Raw genomic sequence first — 15,639 nt, 5'->3', positions numbered from 1 at the left:
ATGCGATGCGATGACCCGATTTTTCCATAGGAATCAATGTTAAAATGGACTGAGTCCATTTTAACATGGAATTCAATGGGAAAAATGGGTCCTTTTCATACCCCTACTATCCAAGTGGGCATGGAGTTGGATATAAACCTGTGGCGAGCGTAGCGAGCCACCGAGCCCGAAGCGTGGCGAGCGAAGCGAGCCCCGCGAGGGGACGAATACCGTCCCCTCGCGGGGCTCGCTTCGCTCGCCACGCTTCGGGCTCGGTGGCTCGCTACGCTCGCCACAGGTTTATATCCAACTCCATGCCCACTTGGATAGTAGGGGTATGAAAAGGACCCATTTTTCCATAGGAATCATTTTAACATTGATTCCTATGGAAAAATCGGGTCATCGCATCCGATATCGCATCCGATATCGGATGCGATGCGATGCGATATCGCATCGCATCGCATCTGATTGTATGCCTTAACTTAAGGCATACAATCAAAAAATCGGCAGCCCAGATACTACATAAGTACCGAATTGTCTTATATGTATGGGGCTTAAGTTTTCCTAGTAAAACCTGTGTATTTTTCCTGTATATATATAAATGCATTACTCTGCAGTGCCATGAACAGTCGTAATAAAGGTCTTACAAGACTGACTCTCTGCTCAGCAGCAACACTGCTGGATTTCTGCCACTATAGAGGAAAACAGCAATTGTGTCAGCCAGCGACTCTCTTCACACAGTGGCTGGGAGCCTCACACGGTTATTATCCACACCTTTGTGGATCACAGAAACACTCACATCTCTCCTTTATGTCACACACAAACAGGTGCAAAGCAGAAAACCAGCAGTGACTTATATAGGTCTATAATAATCTTCCCAGCAAAGCAATCAAAGCCTGGGGTTTTCTTCTGAATGTAGCAATGAAAAGCAGTCAGCAAGCTGATTTCTCTCATGACAGTGAAGTCTTTTTTATGAAGGCATTAAAGCCACAATCTGTGACAGTCAGTGAGAACTGCTGACCTCAGCATAACTAACAGAGCTCTGTTTGCACAGAGAACAAACTGCTCATAGTAAAAATGGGTACTTATGTAGTATCTGGGCTGCCGATTTTTTGATTGTATGCCTTAAGTTAAGGCATACAATCAGATGCGATGCGATATCGCATCGCATCGCATCGCATGCGACCATCGGATGCGATGACCCGATTTTTCCATAGGAATCAATGTTAAAATGGACGGAGTCCATTTTAACATGGAATTCAATGGGAAAAAGGGGTCCTTTTCATACCCCTACTATCCAAGTGGGCATGGAGTTGGATATAAACCTGTGGCGAGCGCAGCGAGCCACCGAGCCCGAAGCGTGGCGAGCGAAGCGAGCCCCGCGAGGGGACGGTATTCTGTGTCCCCTCGCGGGGCTCGCTACGCTCGCCACGCTTCGGGCTCGGTGGCTCGCTACGCTCGCCACAGGTTTATATCCAACTCCATGCCCACTTGGATAGTAGGGGTATGAAAAGGACCCCTTTTTCCCATTGAATTCCATGTTAAAATGGACTCAGTCCATTTTAACATTGATTCCTATGGAAAAATCGGGTCATCGCATCGCATCGCATCCGATGGTCGCATGCGATGCGATGCGATGTACCCGATTTAGAAATCGGCAGCCCAGATACTACATAAGTACCTAAAAATGTAATGCTTGGTTTTTTTTATCATAAAATCAAAAATATTCTACTGCAATAAGTAAAGCTGGGTACATGTGGCACCCCAGACTTTTTCCATAGAGTCCCAGCAGCGGGACCGTAGGGGTTAATTCTCCCGTTCCATGCAGGGCGCGAAGGAGCGTCCCCCAGGCTGACTGACAGCTCTGGGGAACGTATAGAGAGAGAGGAAGTCAGGAGGGGAAGTTCCTGGAGGAGAATGCCGGGAGGAAACGCGGCAGGGTGGAGGGAAGGAGCTGGGAGGAAGAGACTGAGCGGCGGCGCGGTGATGACCGCGCGACCCCCGCCGACCTCCAGACACTCGCCGGCAGCAGGCACGCGGCGCGCGACCCCTGCCGACATCCAGACACTCGCCGGCAGCAGGCACGCAGCGCATGAGGTGCGCGACCCCCGCCGACCCCCAGACGCATCCCGGAAAGAAAGAGAACGGCGCAGCGCAGAAGTGGCTGGCTGAGTGAGGCAACGCTGCAATAGCGCCCACACTAGCAGCCCTCCTGCAGAAGAGAGAACCAGCAGCAGCCCGCCCAGCAGAGCGAGGGAGCGGCATAGTGACGGGCAGGAGCCCGCATCTTGAACCAGCCTCAGGTACCACTTTTCGCTGCTCCCCCGGGCACCTTCCCTGCAGTAACCCGCACCTCAGCCTGGCCTATTTCCCCGCTACACCCAGCAACACGGCCGACTGTCCCACAAGACTTATCCACCATGGAGGGGACAAGTGTACCCGAGTGAGGGCGATACCTATTCCCTACCTACGCTACGAGGGAGCCCCACATTAGCCTCGCACAGTGAGACTAGTCACCCAGAAATCCAGAGTGAGACCTGGTTGTAGAAGTATTCTGCACTTACAAACATTGCCTTATTACTTTCATATCAAAGGAGGACACTGTCATCTGGGGATCAAAGTTAATATTGTCAGGAGCCAGTGAAGGAAAGGATTTACCCAGTGACTGTGCAACTAGTCCATGGACTTAAGTATATTACATATCGTTTCCTGCATTTAGTATGTTTGGTATGCCAGTCCCCGGAAATTACATGGTAATAGGTGGCTAGTGACATAAGTTTATGTGTGCATAGCCGAGTGGGAATACTATTGACTGAAATACCCAGTTGGCGGTTGGCGGCATTAGTCTCCCCACTCCCCAGAGTACTGGAAGGTTTCATTGTATTCATTCTAGAATTGATTAATCATACTCAGGTGCTAGTCGAGTATAAATTGTACTAACCAGGTGAATGGTCTAAAGTATCTACCAATGACCTATCTTCAGTTTGCACTAAATAAAATACAAAGTATTGCACCTGCTGAATGCCTTGCTTGAGTTCCTAGGGTGGTGTGTTCTCTGCAGCCGACGCGGCGAAGAATCGGTGTGGAATCAGGAGTATCCAGCGACTCCAGGTATTTATCTATCCCCACCGGCGGCGCATCACATACACATCTATACAATCATTGGGCCGTTCTTCCGTTCTGGGACTGACGGCCGTCCAGATTGTATAGGTGTGTACGCTGTCCCGACTCACTCTGTACGAGCGATAAACATCCAAATAACGGTCTTGTCCCTTCATACCCAGTCGGTCGAAGGTTCAGTGCTGTTTAATATTCATCCGATAGGACGAGCTCATATCGGAACAAAAGTGCAGTGTGTACGCACTTTCGATCGATATGCTGGCGGTTCTTGCGACTATACTGCCAAAGCTGGAACGCCCATGTGGGCGTTCCATAGCTGCATGATCTTCCCATGTATATTTAAATAAATAATCGTTGAAATATGTATGGCGTCATTCCCATTCAATAGGGAGTATATATTAAATATCAGTGGCTGACTGTAGTCGCGTACCCCGTCTTTATACCAGTTTGCCGTATCTGTCCCTAGCCACCCTGCCGGCTGAGGCGTACCCAGTCTTTACAGTGGTTTTCAAATAAAGGGTCAAAAACCAGTTTTGTGATCTGAGAGCAGTACATGGCTCCTTGTAGGCACATTGTTTGTGCCACTGAACACGTGCATGGGCAGGACATTCGAGCGCTATTAACCAATCACACAGTTTTCTCTGCACGTGTGCAACAGGTTTTCTATGCTTGCGACACAAAAGAATCTTCATTCTGGAGAAATACGTGGATGTAAACAGCAGAATACACACGCTTTCCTTTCACTCTTTCCTTTGGTGAGTACTCAACCACAGTTTATTGTTGTTATGACAAAGGCTTTATTGATGTATGTTGTGTGTATCATGAAAGTAATGTCCATTCTGTTTTATTTTTGAACAGACATTTTTAAAAATGGCAGAGAAAAACGTGGAATTCATGAAGGAATTCATTGAGGCCTACAGAGACCAGAATTGTCTCTGGAATAGTAAATCCAGACATTACTCAAATAGGCAGAAGAGAGCTGTAGAGCTGGAGGAGTTGGTGAAGGTCAGCCTCCCTTACTACCCCACGGGGAACATTGAATGGGTGCGGACAAGGATTGCCAACATGAGGACAGTCTTCAAAAAGGAGCTGAACAAAATAGAGGCATCCAGAAAATCAGGGGCTGGTACAGACCAAGTTTATGTGCCCAGGCTCTGGTACTATGATCTACTGGCATTCACAGTGGACGAAGAGCTGCCGAGGGACTCCATTGGCAATATGACTGCAGCCCAGGCTGTCCCATGCGCCACACCTCGCAACCCTGAACTTCCTGAGGAAACCCTCGCTGGCACAGTAAGTACACAGATTACACACATTTGACTTATTTATTGAAAATTAAGATGAAAAGTACAAATAAAGTACAGTACAAGGGTAGCATGTCATAGCAATTTAGCAGATCATGTCATCCTGCCAATCCACTGCGCCTATACCATTAAAGTACTGCAAGTACTCCTCCCCGGTCAATTTTGCATGCATAGAGGCATTTCTTGTATTTAGATTGGTCTCCAAGCATGTTAATCCTACTGGCTCCTCAACTATTTCACTGTCATCCATGCTGGAAACATTGGGGTGTGCAGACTGTGTTTTTCTGCGTAGATAGTTGTGCAGCACACAACAGGCCATAACTACCTTGTCTTTTATCTAGCCGCAGATTTATGGCACTATGAAAAATCCTAAACTAATTGCTTAGTATGCCAAATGTATTTTCAACCAATCACCTAGCTCGTGACAGGCGGTAATTGAAAATTCTGCATTCTCTATTAAGTGACCTTTGTGGGTAGAGTTTTACAACATTGGCATGCAAGGCAAACTTCTCGTCAGCCAAAAAAACAAAGTTTAAACCATGCACATTCTGTGTCCGCTCTGGAAAATGAAGTCCATTGCTTTTAAGTTGGTCATGGAACATGGTCTTTTCCAAAGCCCCACCATCAGACACCCTGCCATTTTTGTCAATGTCCACACAGATTAATTCATATTTGGCATCAGCAATAGCCATTAAAACAATGCTAAAGAAGCCCTTATAATTGTAGAAAAAAGAGCCACTATTAGCTGGGGCATGATGCGGATATGCTTTCCATCGATGGCACAACCACAATTGGGGAAATTCCAAAGATCCTTGAAATTTTGGGCAACAGCTTGCCACTCCTCAGTAGTCACAGGGAACTGAAATATAGAAGTAGATTTTGTTGTTACATTATGTTTTACAGCCTTCTCTATCTGTGGAAGAGGAGTGCTCACCGACACTGGATGTGGCGTCACAGCTGCCTTCACCCACAACCACCACTAAGCAAGCCACGCAGCAGCCTGAAGCTTTATCAAGGAGAGGCCGTAAAAGGCCAAGGCAGACACCAGATACATCTGAGGTGATGACTCGCCAGATTCTGGAGTCTGCCAATCAACTCATGGCATTGGATGAGGATGAGCAGGACCACGTGGGGAACGCATTTGCCCCAAAAAACTGAGAAAACTAGATCCTGCAACAAGGGTAAAGGCTGAGGGTCATCAACAGGGCGAGTTTTGTCGGGTAAGGGTCCCGACACTGGCCCGCAGTGTCGGGACCCTTAGTCGACAAACTCGCCTTACTGATGATCCTCCTATGTCATGGGTTGAATTCCAACCCATCCACACTGCCCCAGTACCACGCCACCAAATGTACCACCCAGGTCATTATCCCTACTATCCCCAGTATCACACTTCTGCGCAACCATGGCAGCAACAAACTGTAGTACCTTCACCAGTGCCAATACCACCAGTTTCATCCAGTGGTCTCTTCCAGGGTTTTGGGGAAACACCATCTCCCTCCCAAACAGGGATGGATACAGATAGTTATCATCCTGATCCCATCCATTACCAGCAGCTTTAAAAAGTTTTGATAGATATAGAAAAAACACTATAAACTGTTATAAAGTTTTTATATTTATATTCTAAATGTTTACAAGTTTGTTAAGTTTATAATAAAAGATTTTACTTAAAAAATATTATTTGGTGTTCATGTCTAAATTTTAGCCAGGCGGCAGGGTGACTATGGTCAGATACGGTAGGTAAGCATCTAAGTTTTAGTCAGCCGGCAGGGTGACTAGGGACAGACATACTACAAACTGCTATAAAGATGGGGTGCATGTATATTATTTGGCATATATTTACCTTCATGTATTGCTCCTGTAGAACTTGGATGGTGGCATCACAGGTCTAAGGTATTATTAGTCCCAGAGCTTGAGAGGATATAGTGGTGCTGTACCTCAGATCTGCAAGGGTCCTCCCAGTAGCCAGGAAACGTAGCGTTGCCAACAGCTCAGCTGAAATAGGCCGCCTAAAATAGGTGTCCTCTTTTTTGATTAAAGGGGTGACTAGTGCCAGCAGCTCCATGAAGGCAGGATCATCCATACGAAGATAATTCCTGAAGTCATTGGGGTTTTTCTCCTGTACCAATGGCATATGGGAGAAGTTGTCTTGCCTCAGAAGCCAGGCTCTGGTCCAGCAGCTTCGATTCTTGATAGATTATATATATATATATATATATACACACACATACACACACACACACACACACACACACACACATACTGCAATGTTGTGGCCATAGCAGCAAGCACGAACCTTTCTTTTCCTCAAGCTCATGATGAAAGTGGTAGAAAACAAACGGAATGAATGAACAAATGTACGTGTTCACTGCACAGCCAGCACTGATGTAAAAAAAGGAAATCACTTTTGTTTAGGTTCTGTGCTCATGCCGCTTTGTTTTGGTATGCCCTTAACCCAGCCCATTATGATAATTTTGTTTATATATAGCATGTCAATAGCCCAAATAGAGAAAGAGTGTGTACGGTGGTACAATCTTTTTCTTGCGACATCGGACGTTGCAAGTAAAATTGTTCAGGTGTGTACATGCGTATTAGCTGGTGATTCTGGGAGGTCGGTCGCGTCTATGGTTGGTCGAACGGTCGCAAGAAAACAGGGATTGTATAAATGTGTACCCAGCTTTACACAGCAGGTGACAACATAATGCCATTATATAGGAGGGCTAACTAACCAACCCATTTAGACACCATACAAAATTAAAGTGGATAGATCTGCAGCCACAGACAGTGTAATGGTTAGCATTACTGCCTCACAGCACTGAGGTCATGAGTTTAATTCTTACCATGGCCATAACTGTGTGGGTTTCCTTCTGGTACTCCAGAATCCCCCCACAATTTATTTATTTACAATTTCTTATATAGCGCAGCAGATTCCGCTGCGCTTTACAATTGTAAACAGTGCTAAAACAAACTGGGTAACAACAGACAGACTTGGAGGTAGGAGGGCCCTGCTGCAAGATTACAATCTATAGGGACATAGGAGGGAAACACAAGGACAGGCACCAGTAATAGCATAGCAGTCCCACCAGGTTGCAAGTCTAGAAGGGAGCTATATAATACATAGATGGAGCGAGCCATCTTTGCAGGGGATGGCGGAAGATTCGCCAGCCGCTGTAAGGGGACGCGTGTGAGCCTCTAGCCATGCCCCCAGCCGTTTATTTCCAGCTGCTCAGCAGCCGACAGGGGTCTCCCAACAGCCCCCCCCCCCTCGCTGCGGGACACTGCCGGCCACGGGAGGGACGCGGGAATGTCCCCAAAAACCGGGACATTCCTGCGGTAATAGGGACTGTTGGGAGGTATGCTTAAATATGATAGGCTTGAAAGTTTGGAGGCTAGTGGAGAGACCACAATCCAAAAATATACTGGTAGGTTAATCTGCTCCAAACAAAATTAGAATAAGTGTGTGTGCATGTACATTAGGTAGGGAATATAGATTGTAAGCTCCACTTACTGATGTGGGACTGATGTGAATGGCCAAATGTTCTCTGTAAAGTGCTGGGTATGGGTAAATAATGGATAATAAGCAGATTTACACTAACAATGGAGGATTGTGTGCAGGTTTTTTGGAACTACACATGGAAGGTAGAAGCTTGGGGTCCACAATGTTTTACTAATAAGCAAATTTAAAAAGACAAAGAGATAAGTTCCTTAAAGTGTAACATGATACAACCCCTCAAATAACATGACTTGCTTACTGTGTAAATTCCCACCACACACATCTTTATCTCTCAGCAGTTTGCTGGGCCTGCTCTCTTCAGGTATTCATTGCTGCATAATGGTTAAAATCTCATTTGTATGCAAACTTTTAAAGTAGTATTTTGAAAGTAATAGATCACAGCATATGTTTAATTAGTGCTCGCAGTGTGGGTTTAAATGGATGCATTAACCATTTTCTTACATTTAGATAAAGTACGTGAAAATGACTAATATAGACTTAACAATCCTATGAAATAAGTCAATTTTTTTCTTCCCAGTCTCAGGAAAAAATAAACAGCAGGACAAGGCTTATGGCCATATCGGAGAAAACAGATTCCCTAATTGAGATCATATAGATTTAATGTTCCAGCAGCAAATGTAATCCTAAAAAAAGTTATATAATTAAAGTTGCAAAAATGCACAAGCAATTATTCAGAATATTAAAGCAATAGAAAGCAATTATTAGTAGTCCCCCCCCATTCAGCTTCCACTGCTTGCTTCCTGTCCTGGCATTGGAACGGAAATTATATCTGTAATTCCCCAGAGCTGTTTTTTTGCAGCTTTCTCTAACATAAAGCATTGTCACCATTCTATACCATCAGAAAGTAAGGAAGAGAACAAGCAGCAATTTTCTTCTTTCCACCAGCAAATACTCCTTTACATCACTAATCAGGTAATACCAACTGTCAATATATGTCTACATGATGACAGTTTTTATTAGCAGTCTAAATTTAGTATAAAGATTATATAGATTCAATCCTGGCTGATAATTCCAACAGGCTGAAATATCGTCCATCAGTATTTCATCCCGACCATTTCCGTCCAGGACTCGCCTATGCAGATTTCACGGTTTAAAAATTTGAATCCGCATGGTCGAAAAGACGGCTGCTGGATTGTCAGAAACAGCAGCTGTTTTCGATTATTGGGGTCATTTCCACTGACAGTTGGAAAAAAATGTAACAAACACTTATTAGGGCGAATGTAGATTCGACCTATTCTTGTCGAAAACGGACAACGGGTCTTATTCTGGTTGATTCGCTTGGGCGTGAATTCGTACCCTTGCGAGTCATCTAGAACACGACTTGCAAATGGTGGTGCACCCACCCCCCCCCCCCCTTTGCACGCCGGGTTCGTCTGCCCTGCATGCAAATGGATGTTTAGCATAAATATCCGTTCGCATGCCAGTGGGCACCTTCCCCCATCTTTCGATGGTCGCCGACCATCAAATGATGCTGAAAGCACAGGCATATGTAAGGGTGGTCCAGACCTCTCGTACATATATGAGTAGATTTACAGGGAATTGGGCTGGCAGCTGACATCTGCTTGGGTCAGCTGTCTGCCCCCCCCCCCCCCCCCGCACTTGCGTAACAAATGCATTAGCATGTGTGATCCACCTTGCAAATTTGCGCAAGAGCGAGTCAACCAGAATAAGAGCCAATAACCTGTCGAAAATATATTCTGGGATTGAATACTCTCCACAATCTATAAATATTATGGATTATTATTACAGCTGCATAACAAACAAATGGCTACTGGTTTTCAATATGTGGAGGGGGGGGGGGGGGGGGGGGTTGTTCAAATACACAATTTATCTATCTTGTGCCAAGGGAATTGCCCAATAGGCAGCAGCACAGCTACAATGACATTAAACAAAGCACAATCTTATTATAACAGCATCAACTGGTTAAAGCTCCACATTCACCACTATAATTTGTATGGGGAGTGAGAGCTTTTTAGGTCCCAAAGAGTTGTAAAAGGACATTTATAATGGAAATGGAAATCTCATATACTGTAGGCCTTGATTCTGGTTCACTTGCAAAAGCAAAATTGCTTTCTAATGGACAAAACCATGTGCACTGCAGGTGGGGCAGATGTAATATGTGCAAAGAGTTAGATTTGGGAGCGATTTTGTTTCTGTGCAGAATAAATACTGGCTGCTTTATTGTTACACTGCAATATAGATATCAGTTTGAAGTACAAACCCCACCCAAATCTAACTCTCTCTGCACATTTTACATCTGCCGCCCACTCAATGCACATGGTTTTGTCCGAGAGAGAGCGCGAGCGAGCTTGCTTTTGAAAGTGAACCAGAAGCAGGCCCATAGCCAGCAAACCAAGCTAGTATTGCTAGTAACTGAAGGAGTATACTAAAGCGCTATATGTGCTAAGATAATTTGTTAATAGCTTTTTCACCTTGTTTTCACAACCAGGAAACCAGAATATTGCCCTTGACATGAGAGTATGACAAGTGTGCATGAGGAGTCTGTGCAGATTCATTTGATATATGACACTTGTATATTATGAGGAAATTAATCTGTATACAGAACAGAACTTTTATTTGTATTGGAAAAAATGTTTGCAGTCAGAGAGGTGTATTCGCTTTTACATACTGTATGACTATTTTGTGGCAAAGCAATATAATCTTGTTTGCCTGTAGCTTTTCATAAGTTAGAAGGCGATACCCACTTACCTCTTCATGGAAACTAATACAGTAAGTGTCCAGTGGCTTTGATTGGCGTTACATAGGCCGTTTTCACTCTTTGTTTAAAGCACGGAGTCTATTTCATATCTGTAAGTAACAATATGGAAAGAAACATATGAACCCTTAATTTACTGTACTTCTAAAACTAATAGCAAAGCAAGGGCAAAGGCCCTAACCTATAAACAAATTCAAAAGCAAATATCTGTACACTCCCAATCACACAGAGTATAATATCTATAGGACTTGTATTCACAACAGGGTTGCTGACTTTTGTAATCTCCTCTCTGGGAGAAGCCCGGACAGGAGACTTTCAGCAAGAGTTTGGGGGCAGGGCTTCATTAAGCCCCACCCCAATTTTCTCAGACGGGCGGGGCTAAAATGACACGATTATGCCACTTTAGCCCAGCCCCCACCATGGAGATCGGCAGATCATGTTATTTAAACGGCAAGCTGAGGGGGAGGAAGCCGCGATCAAGGAGGGGGGGGGGGGGGGAGTGGGGGTCCCCCAGAGACTGGGAGGGTTGCCCGATTTTCAGGACCCTCTTTACTAATAGTTAGAGACAGATATGTTGTCATAGGACACAATCAAGGTGTCGGACATACTTGTCATCTCTGGTCATGGTCTAATGAAATGTCAGGGGGCGGGTGGAGGTGGGAGGTGCTGAAGGCAAAGCGCTGTGTATCAATTGCAACCCCTGCATGTAAATTAATTTGTTATAGCATATAGAAACTAAAAAAGAAATGCATTGGGTCATCTCCCTTTAACTTACTATACATGGATTGCTCAAACTACTGGCAATGTTGTTTAATGCTGCAATCAGTAGCATCTAAAGCAGGCATGTCCAACGTTGGCCCTCCAGATGTTGTGAAACTACACACATCCCAGCATGCTTTGCCACAGTTTTGCTATTAGATAATGATAAAACTATTGCAAAGCATGCTGGGATGTGTAGTTTCAAAACATCTGGAGGGCCAACGTTGAACATGCCTGATCTAAAGTGAGGGCAGCACCAGAGGCGGAACTACCATTGGTGCAGTGGGTGCATTGTAACAGGGCCCCTCTAAGGGACTCACTGCTGTCCCTGTCAGACACACCCTGCCTCATCACCCTTTGCCTTTCCCTGTCATCTACTGCCGCGTTTCATATTATGAACTTGGGTTGGGGTGTGGAAGAAGGGTCCATATTATATTGTTGCACCTGGGCTCACCACCCACAAGCTCAGCCACTGAGAAGGACTATACCGCAGCCAGGCTGTAGAATCCTCCCCCTAAGCATCAACTAGCTGCATTTATAGCTGAGGGAGGTACAAAATTTGATTATTTATTGCAGTGAACATGTGGGCATAGCCAGGAGACTACACAACCCTGTTGGTACAAGTTGGCAAATACGGCACAGAGGGTTTTTCAGACCTGATCGCTGCTATGCGTATTTGCAAACAGATCGATTGAAGGATTGTGTATGTGTATGGCCCGCAGCATGCATGCACAATGGCATTTGGTGCCAAAAAAATAAAATAAATCCACATGGGTTTTGAATTATTATTTTGCCAACATGTGTTGACAGGCGGTATTTCATATCTTACCATCCACTGCAGTGTGGTGTGAGAATATACTAATGTGCAGAGGACAGAAAAAAAAAACCTTTCCAAGTCGATCTTGTGGCTATATCGACCTTATGACCCTGTTGACCAACAGTGGTCAACCTTTTGACTGTAGATCTAGACATTGTAGATCTAAATATACCATAACCGTGATAAACAGTGATATTTTTTAAAGTAGTACCAAAGCAATAAGATATCCACAACAATAGAATTGCAATTTGCTAACCCATACAATATATAAAGACTACAAAGCATTGCTTTCTATTTGAAACTAAAAACTAAATTTAGAACAATTTCTGTGTTTCAGACTGCAGAAGGGACCATTTTAGCAGATCCCAAATGCTAGAATATATAAATAAATAAATAAATTAAAAAGGCCAACTACTCCTCACCTCTAGGAGGGTAGTATCACTAGTGACATAACACAAAGACATCACCGATATCTAGGGAATGGTCCAGTTCACTTTCCAAAGCATATGCCTGAATTTGGTTAAATAGTATAACCTTTTTTACTTTAACCCTTTTATTGGTACATCATTCTTTTTGACACAACACCTATGTGCACTAAATCAAATTATCTCCATAGAGAGATCAACTATCTATGTGAGCCTTAGCCTCTCCTTTGTTCATTTGAACAAGGCTATAACATGTTCTTTGTTTCACAGAGGTTCTCCGTCAAGTCATTGTCAGCAACTACCACAGAGGCCACAGAGTTTAGTTGCTGTGCTATGGCGGAGTTGGTGTACCAGGATGGACTCAGAGAAAGGGATTCAAATGGTAAGTTCTTACAAAAACCCCCTTTTCTCTTTCGTCCATCCTGGTGACGCAGATCAACCATGGGATTTTCAAGAGCCGGTCCTTTGGGAGGGTACGCTCAGGCTTACAGTTCTCATCACTGCTTGCCCAAATGAAGCATCCTCCGACACAAACTCATGGAACCTATAGAATTTGGTAAAGGCATGAACAGAGGACCAGATGGCAGCCCTGCACAACTGCTTCGCTGTAGCCCCATGACGCACAGCCTAAGAGGAAGCAACTGACCTGGTGGTATGGGCATTTATCTGTGAAGGAATAGGTCTACCTACCTTAGTATAGACAAAGGCAATTACTGACCTTAACCATCTGACAATGGTCTGCTTAGAAGCAGGCCACCCTCTCTTATGTACATCATATACTACCAACAGCAAATCAGTCTTGCGAATAACCTTTACTATTTCAACGTATATGCGCAAAGCGCGAACACCGGGAGCACAATCTCCTAGCTTAAATTAAAACTTGACACTACCTTAGGTAGAAACTTAGGCACTGTATGAAGCACAGCCCTGTCCTCATGAAAAATCAGAAACGGAGACTTGCAAGACAAGGTCCCCAATTCCAGCACTTGCCTAGCCAAAGCTATAGCCAACAAAAAGGTAAGTTTCCAAGACAAAAGTTTAAGATCCGCCGACTTTAAAGGCTCAAAAGGAGGTCTTTATAACACTGTCAAAACCAAAGACCGGTCCCAAGGCGCAACCGGCTGCCAATATGGGGATGTAAGCCGCATAACTCCCTGTAAAAAAAGTCTGTACTTCAGGTAACAGGGCTTCCCTTTTCTGCATGGTCTCGATAACTATTTTAAAAAAAAAACCTTTTTCCTTAGTAGGGAGGTTTCAAATGCCAGGCCGTCAAATGTATACAAGCTAGGTCCAGGTGTAGAAACGGTCCTAGTCAGAATCCGCTTTATTGGCCAGGTATACTTGCGTATACTAGGAATGTGTTATTGGTTTGTCTGAGCAGGTCCGGTCGAAGAGGAAGATGCCAAGAGTCTGTCGACAACCTCAGTATGTCTGAATACCATGACCTTCTGGGCCAGTCTGGTGCAATCAGAATGACTTTCACCTCCTGCATCCTCACTGTCTTCAGGACCCACAGAATCATAGGGAACAGAGGGAACACGTAGTCTAGGTTGAAACGCTACGGAACGGTCATGTCATCCACTGCCCACACTGTCGGATCCCTGGTCCGAGAGCAGAACTTGGGAACCTGACAGTTGTTCCTGGATACCATCAAGTCTATCTCTGGGAGCCCCCTAGAGAGTCACTATCTCCACAAAGACTTCCGGATGAAGCGCCCACTCTCCCTCCAGCAGCTCTGCCCTGCTGAGGAAATCCGCTTCTACATTCCGGATCCCCAGAATAAACACAGCCGACAGAGCAGGAATGTTCACCTCTGCCCACCTGAAAATCTGCGAGAATTCCTGCATTGCCATTCTGCTGGGAGTCCCGTCCGATGATTCAGGTAAGCCACAGCCGTGGCATTGTCTGGCTGTATGCGTTCAGGTAATCCCTTCAAGAGATCCTTCACCTGCAAAAGGGTATTCCAAACCGCCTGGAGCTCCAAGATCTAGATCTGCAATTTGGATTGTTCCTTGGACCACAGACCCTGCCACCTCAGGTGCAGAACTACTGCCACCCCAGCCCCTGAGACTGGCATCGGTTGTGACAACCAGCCAATCCCACGAGTGGAGGGAACGCCCCAGTTGCAGATACTCCCGATATGTCCACCAGATCAAAGACTCCCTTGTCTCCTCTTTCCTAGCAGTTTCGCTCCCTGCCAAACAGTTGGATTTGGAGACTGAAGGATCAACAGAACCAGGTGACGAATGTCCACTGCTTTGGACTCTGGAAGAAACACCCGATGATGTAGGTGTGTGTCCAAAATCACCCCCAGAAACAAGTCTGTGTGTTGGTGTTAAATGAGACTTAACCACCCATGGTCCTGGAAGAACCGTGTCGCAATGACCAGATGTTCCTGTAAATTGTCCGCCGACTCCGCCTCTAACAGGAGGTCGTCTAAGTACGGGATAATTACTATCCCTTTTAGCCTGAGGGCCGCTGCCATGACAGCTATCACTTTTGTGAAGACCCTCGGGGCTGTTGCCAGGCCAAAAGGAAGAGCCTGGAACTGTAAATGAGTATCTCCTATCGCGAAATACAGTAAAGACTGATGTTCTTTGCAGATAGGCACATGCAGATAAGCATATTGGATGTCCACTGATGCTAGAAATTCCCCCGATTCTATGCTTAACAGCACCGATCGAAGAGACTCCATGCGAAAATGGTCCAGCTATAGATGCAGATTTAAAGACTTCAAATTTAGAATGGGTCTGAAGGACTCGTCTGGTTTGGGGACCAAGAAGAGAATGGAATAAAAACCTCTTTCTTCCTGGAGGTACCGGGACCACCACTCCCTTCCCAAGAAGGGATGTTGCCACCCTCAAGAGAGCTTTCTGCTTAAAAGCCCCAAACTAATTTAAAAATCACATCCTTTCTTGGTGAAGTTTTTACCCATACTACTGTTTAGTATCTTAGAGCAATGCTAGTTATAAATATATAGGGGTCATCTACTATAGGTTTTATTTTTG

At 45.0% G+C, this 15,639-nt stretch overlaps 1 protein-coding gene across 5 annotated transcripts in view; it reads right to left on the bottom strand.

Moving 5' to 3' along the window:
* Nucleotides 1-15,639, bottom strand: part of IL1RAP (interleukin 1 receptor accessory protein) — a 195,574-nt gene that overhangs the window by 159,210 nt on the left and 20,725 nt on the right. For 2 of the 5 annotated variants that reach the window (XM_083177543.1, XM_083177544.1), the window contains exon 2: nucleotides 10,624-10,722. The exons of the other annotated variants lie outside the window; for them this stretch is intronic. In XM_083177543.1, the coding sequence (XP_083033669.1) occupies nucleotides 10,624-10,631 (8 nt within the window). In that variant the 5' untranslated portion in view covers nucleotides 10,632-10,722. The remainder of the gene's footprint in view (nucleotides 1-10,623; nucleotides 10,723-15,639) is intronic. 5 annotated transcript variants of the gene reach the window in all.

The sequence above is a fragment of the Crinia signifera genome, chromosome 3 (assembly GCF_055691185.1).
Source record: "Crinia signifera chromosome 3, ASM5569118v1, whole genome shotgun sequence".
Classification (NCBI taxonomy): domain Eukaryota; kingdom Metazoa; phylum Chordata; class Amphibia; order Anura; family Myobatrachidae; genus Crinia; species Crinia signifera.
This window is presented reverse-complemented; position numbering and strand designations above follow the sequence as displayed.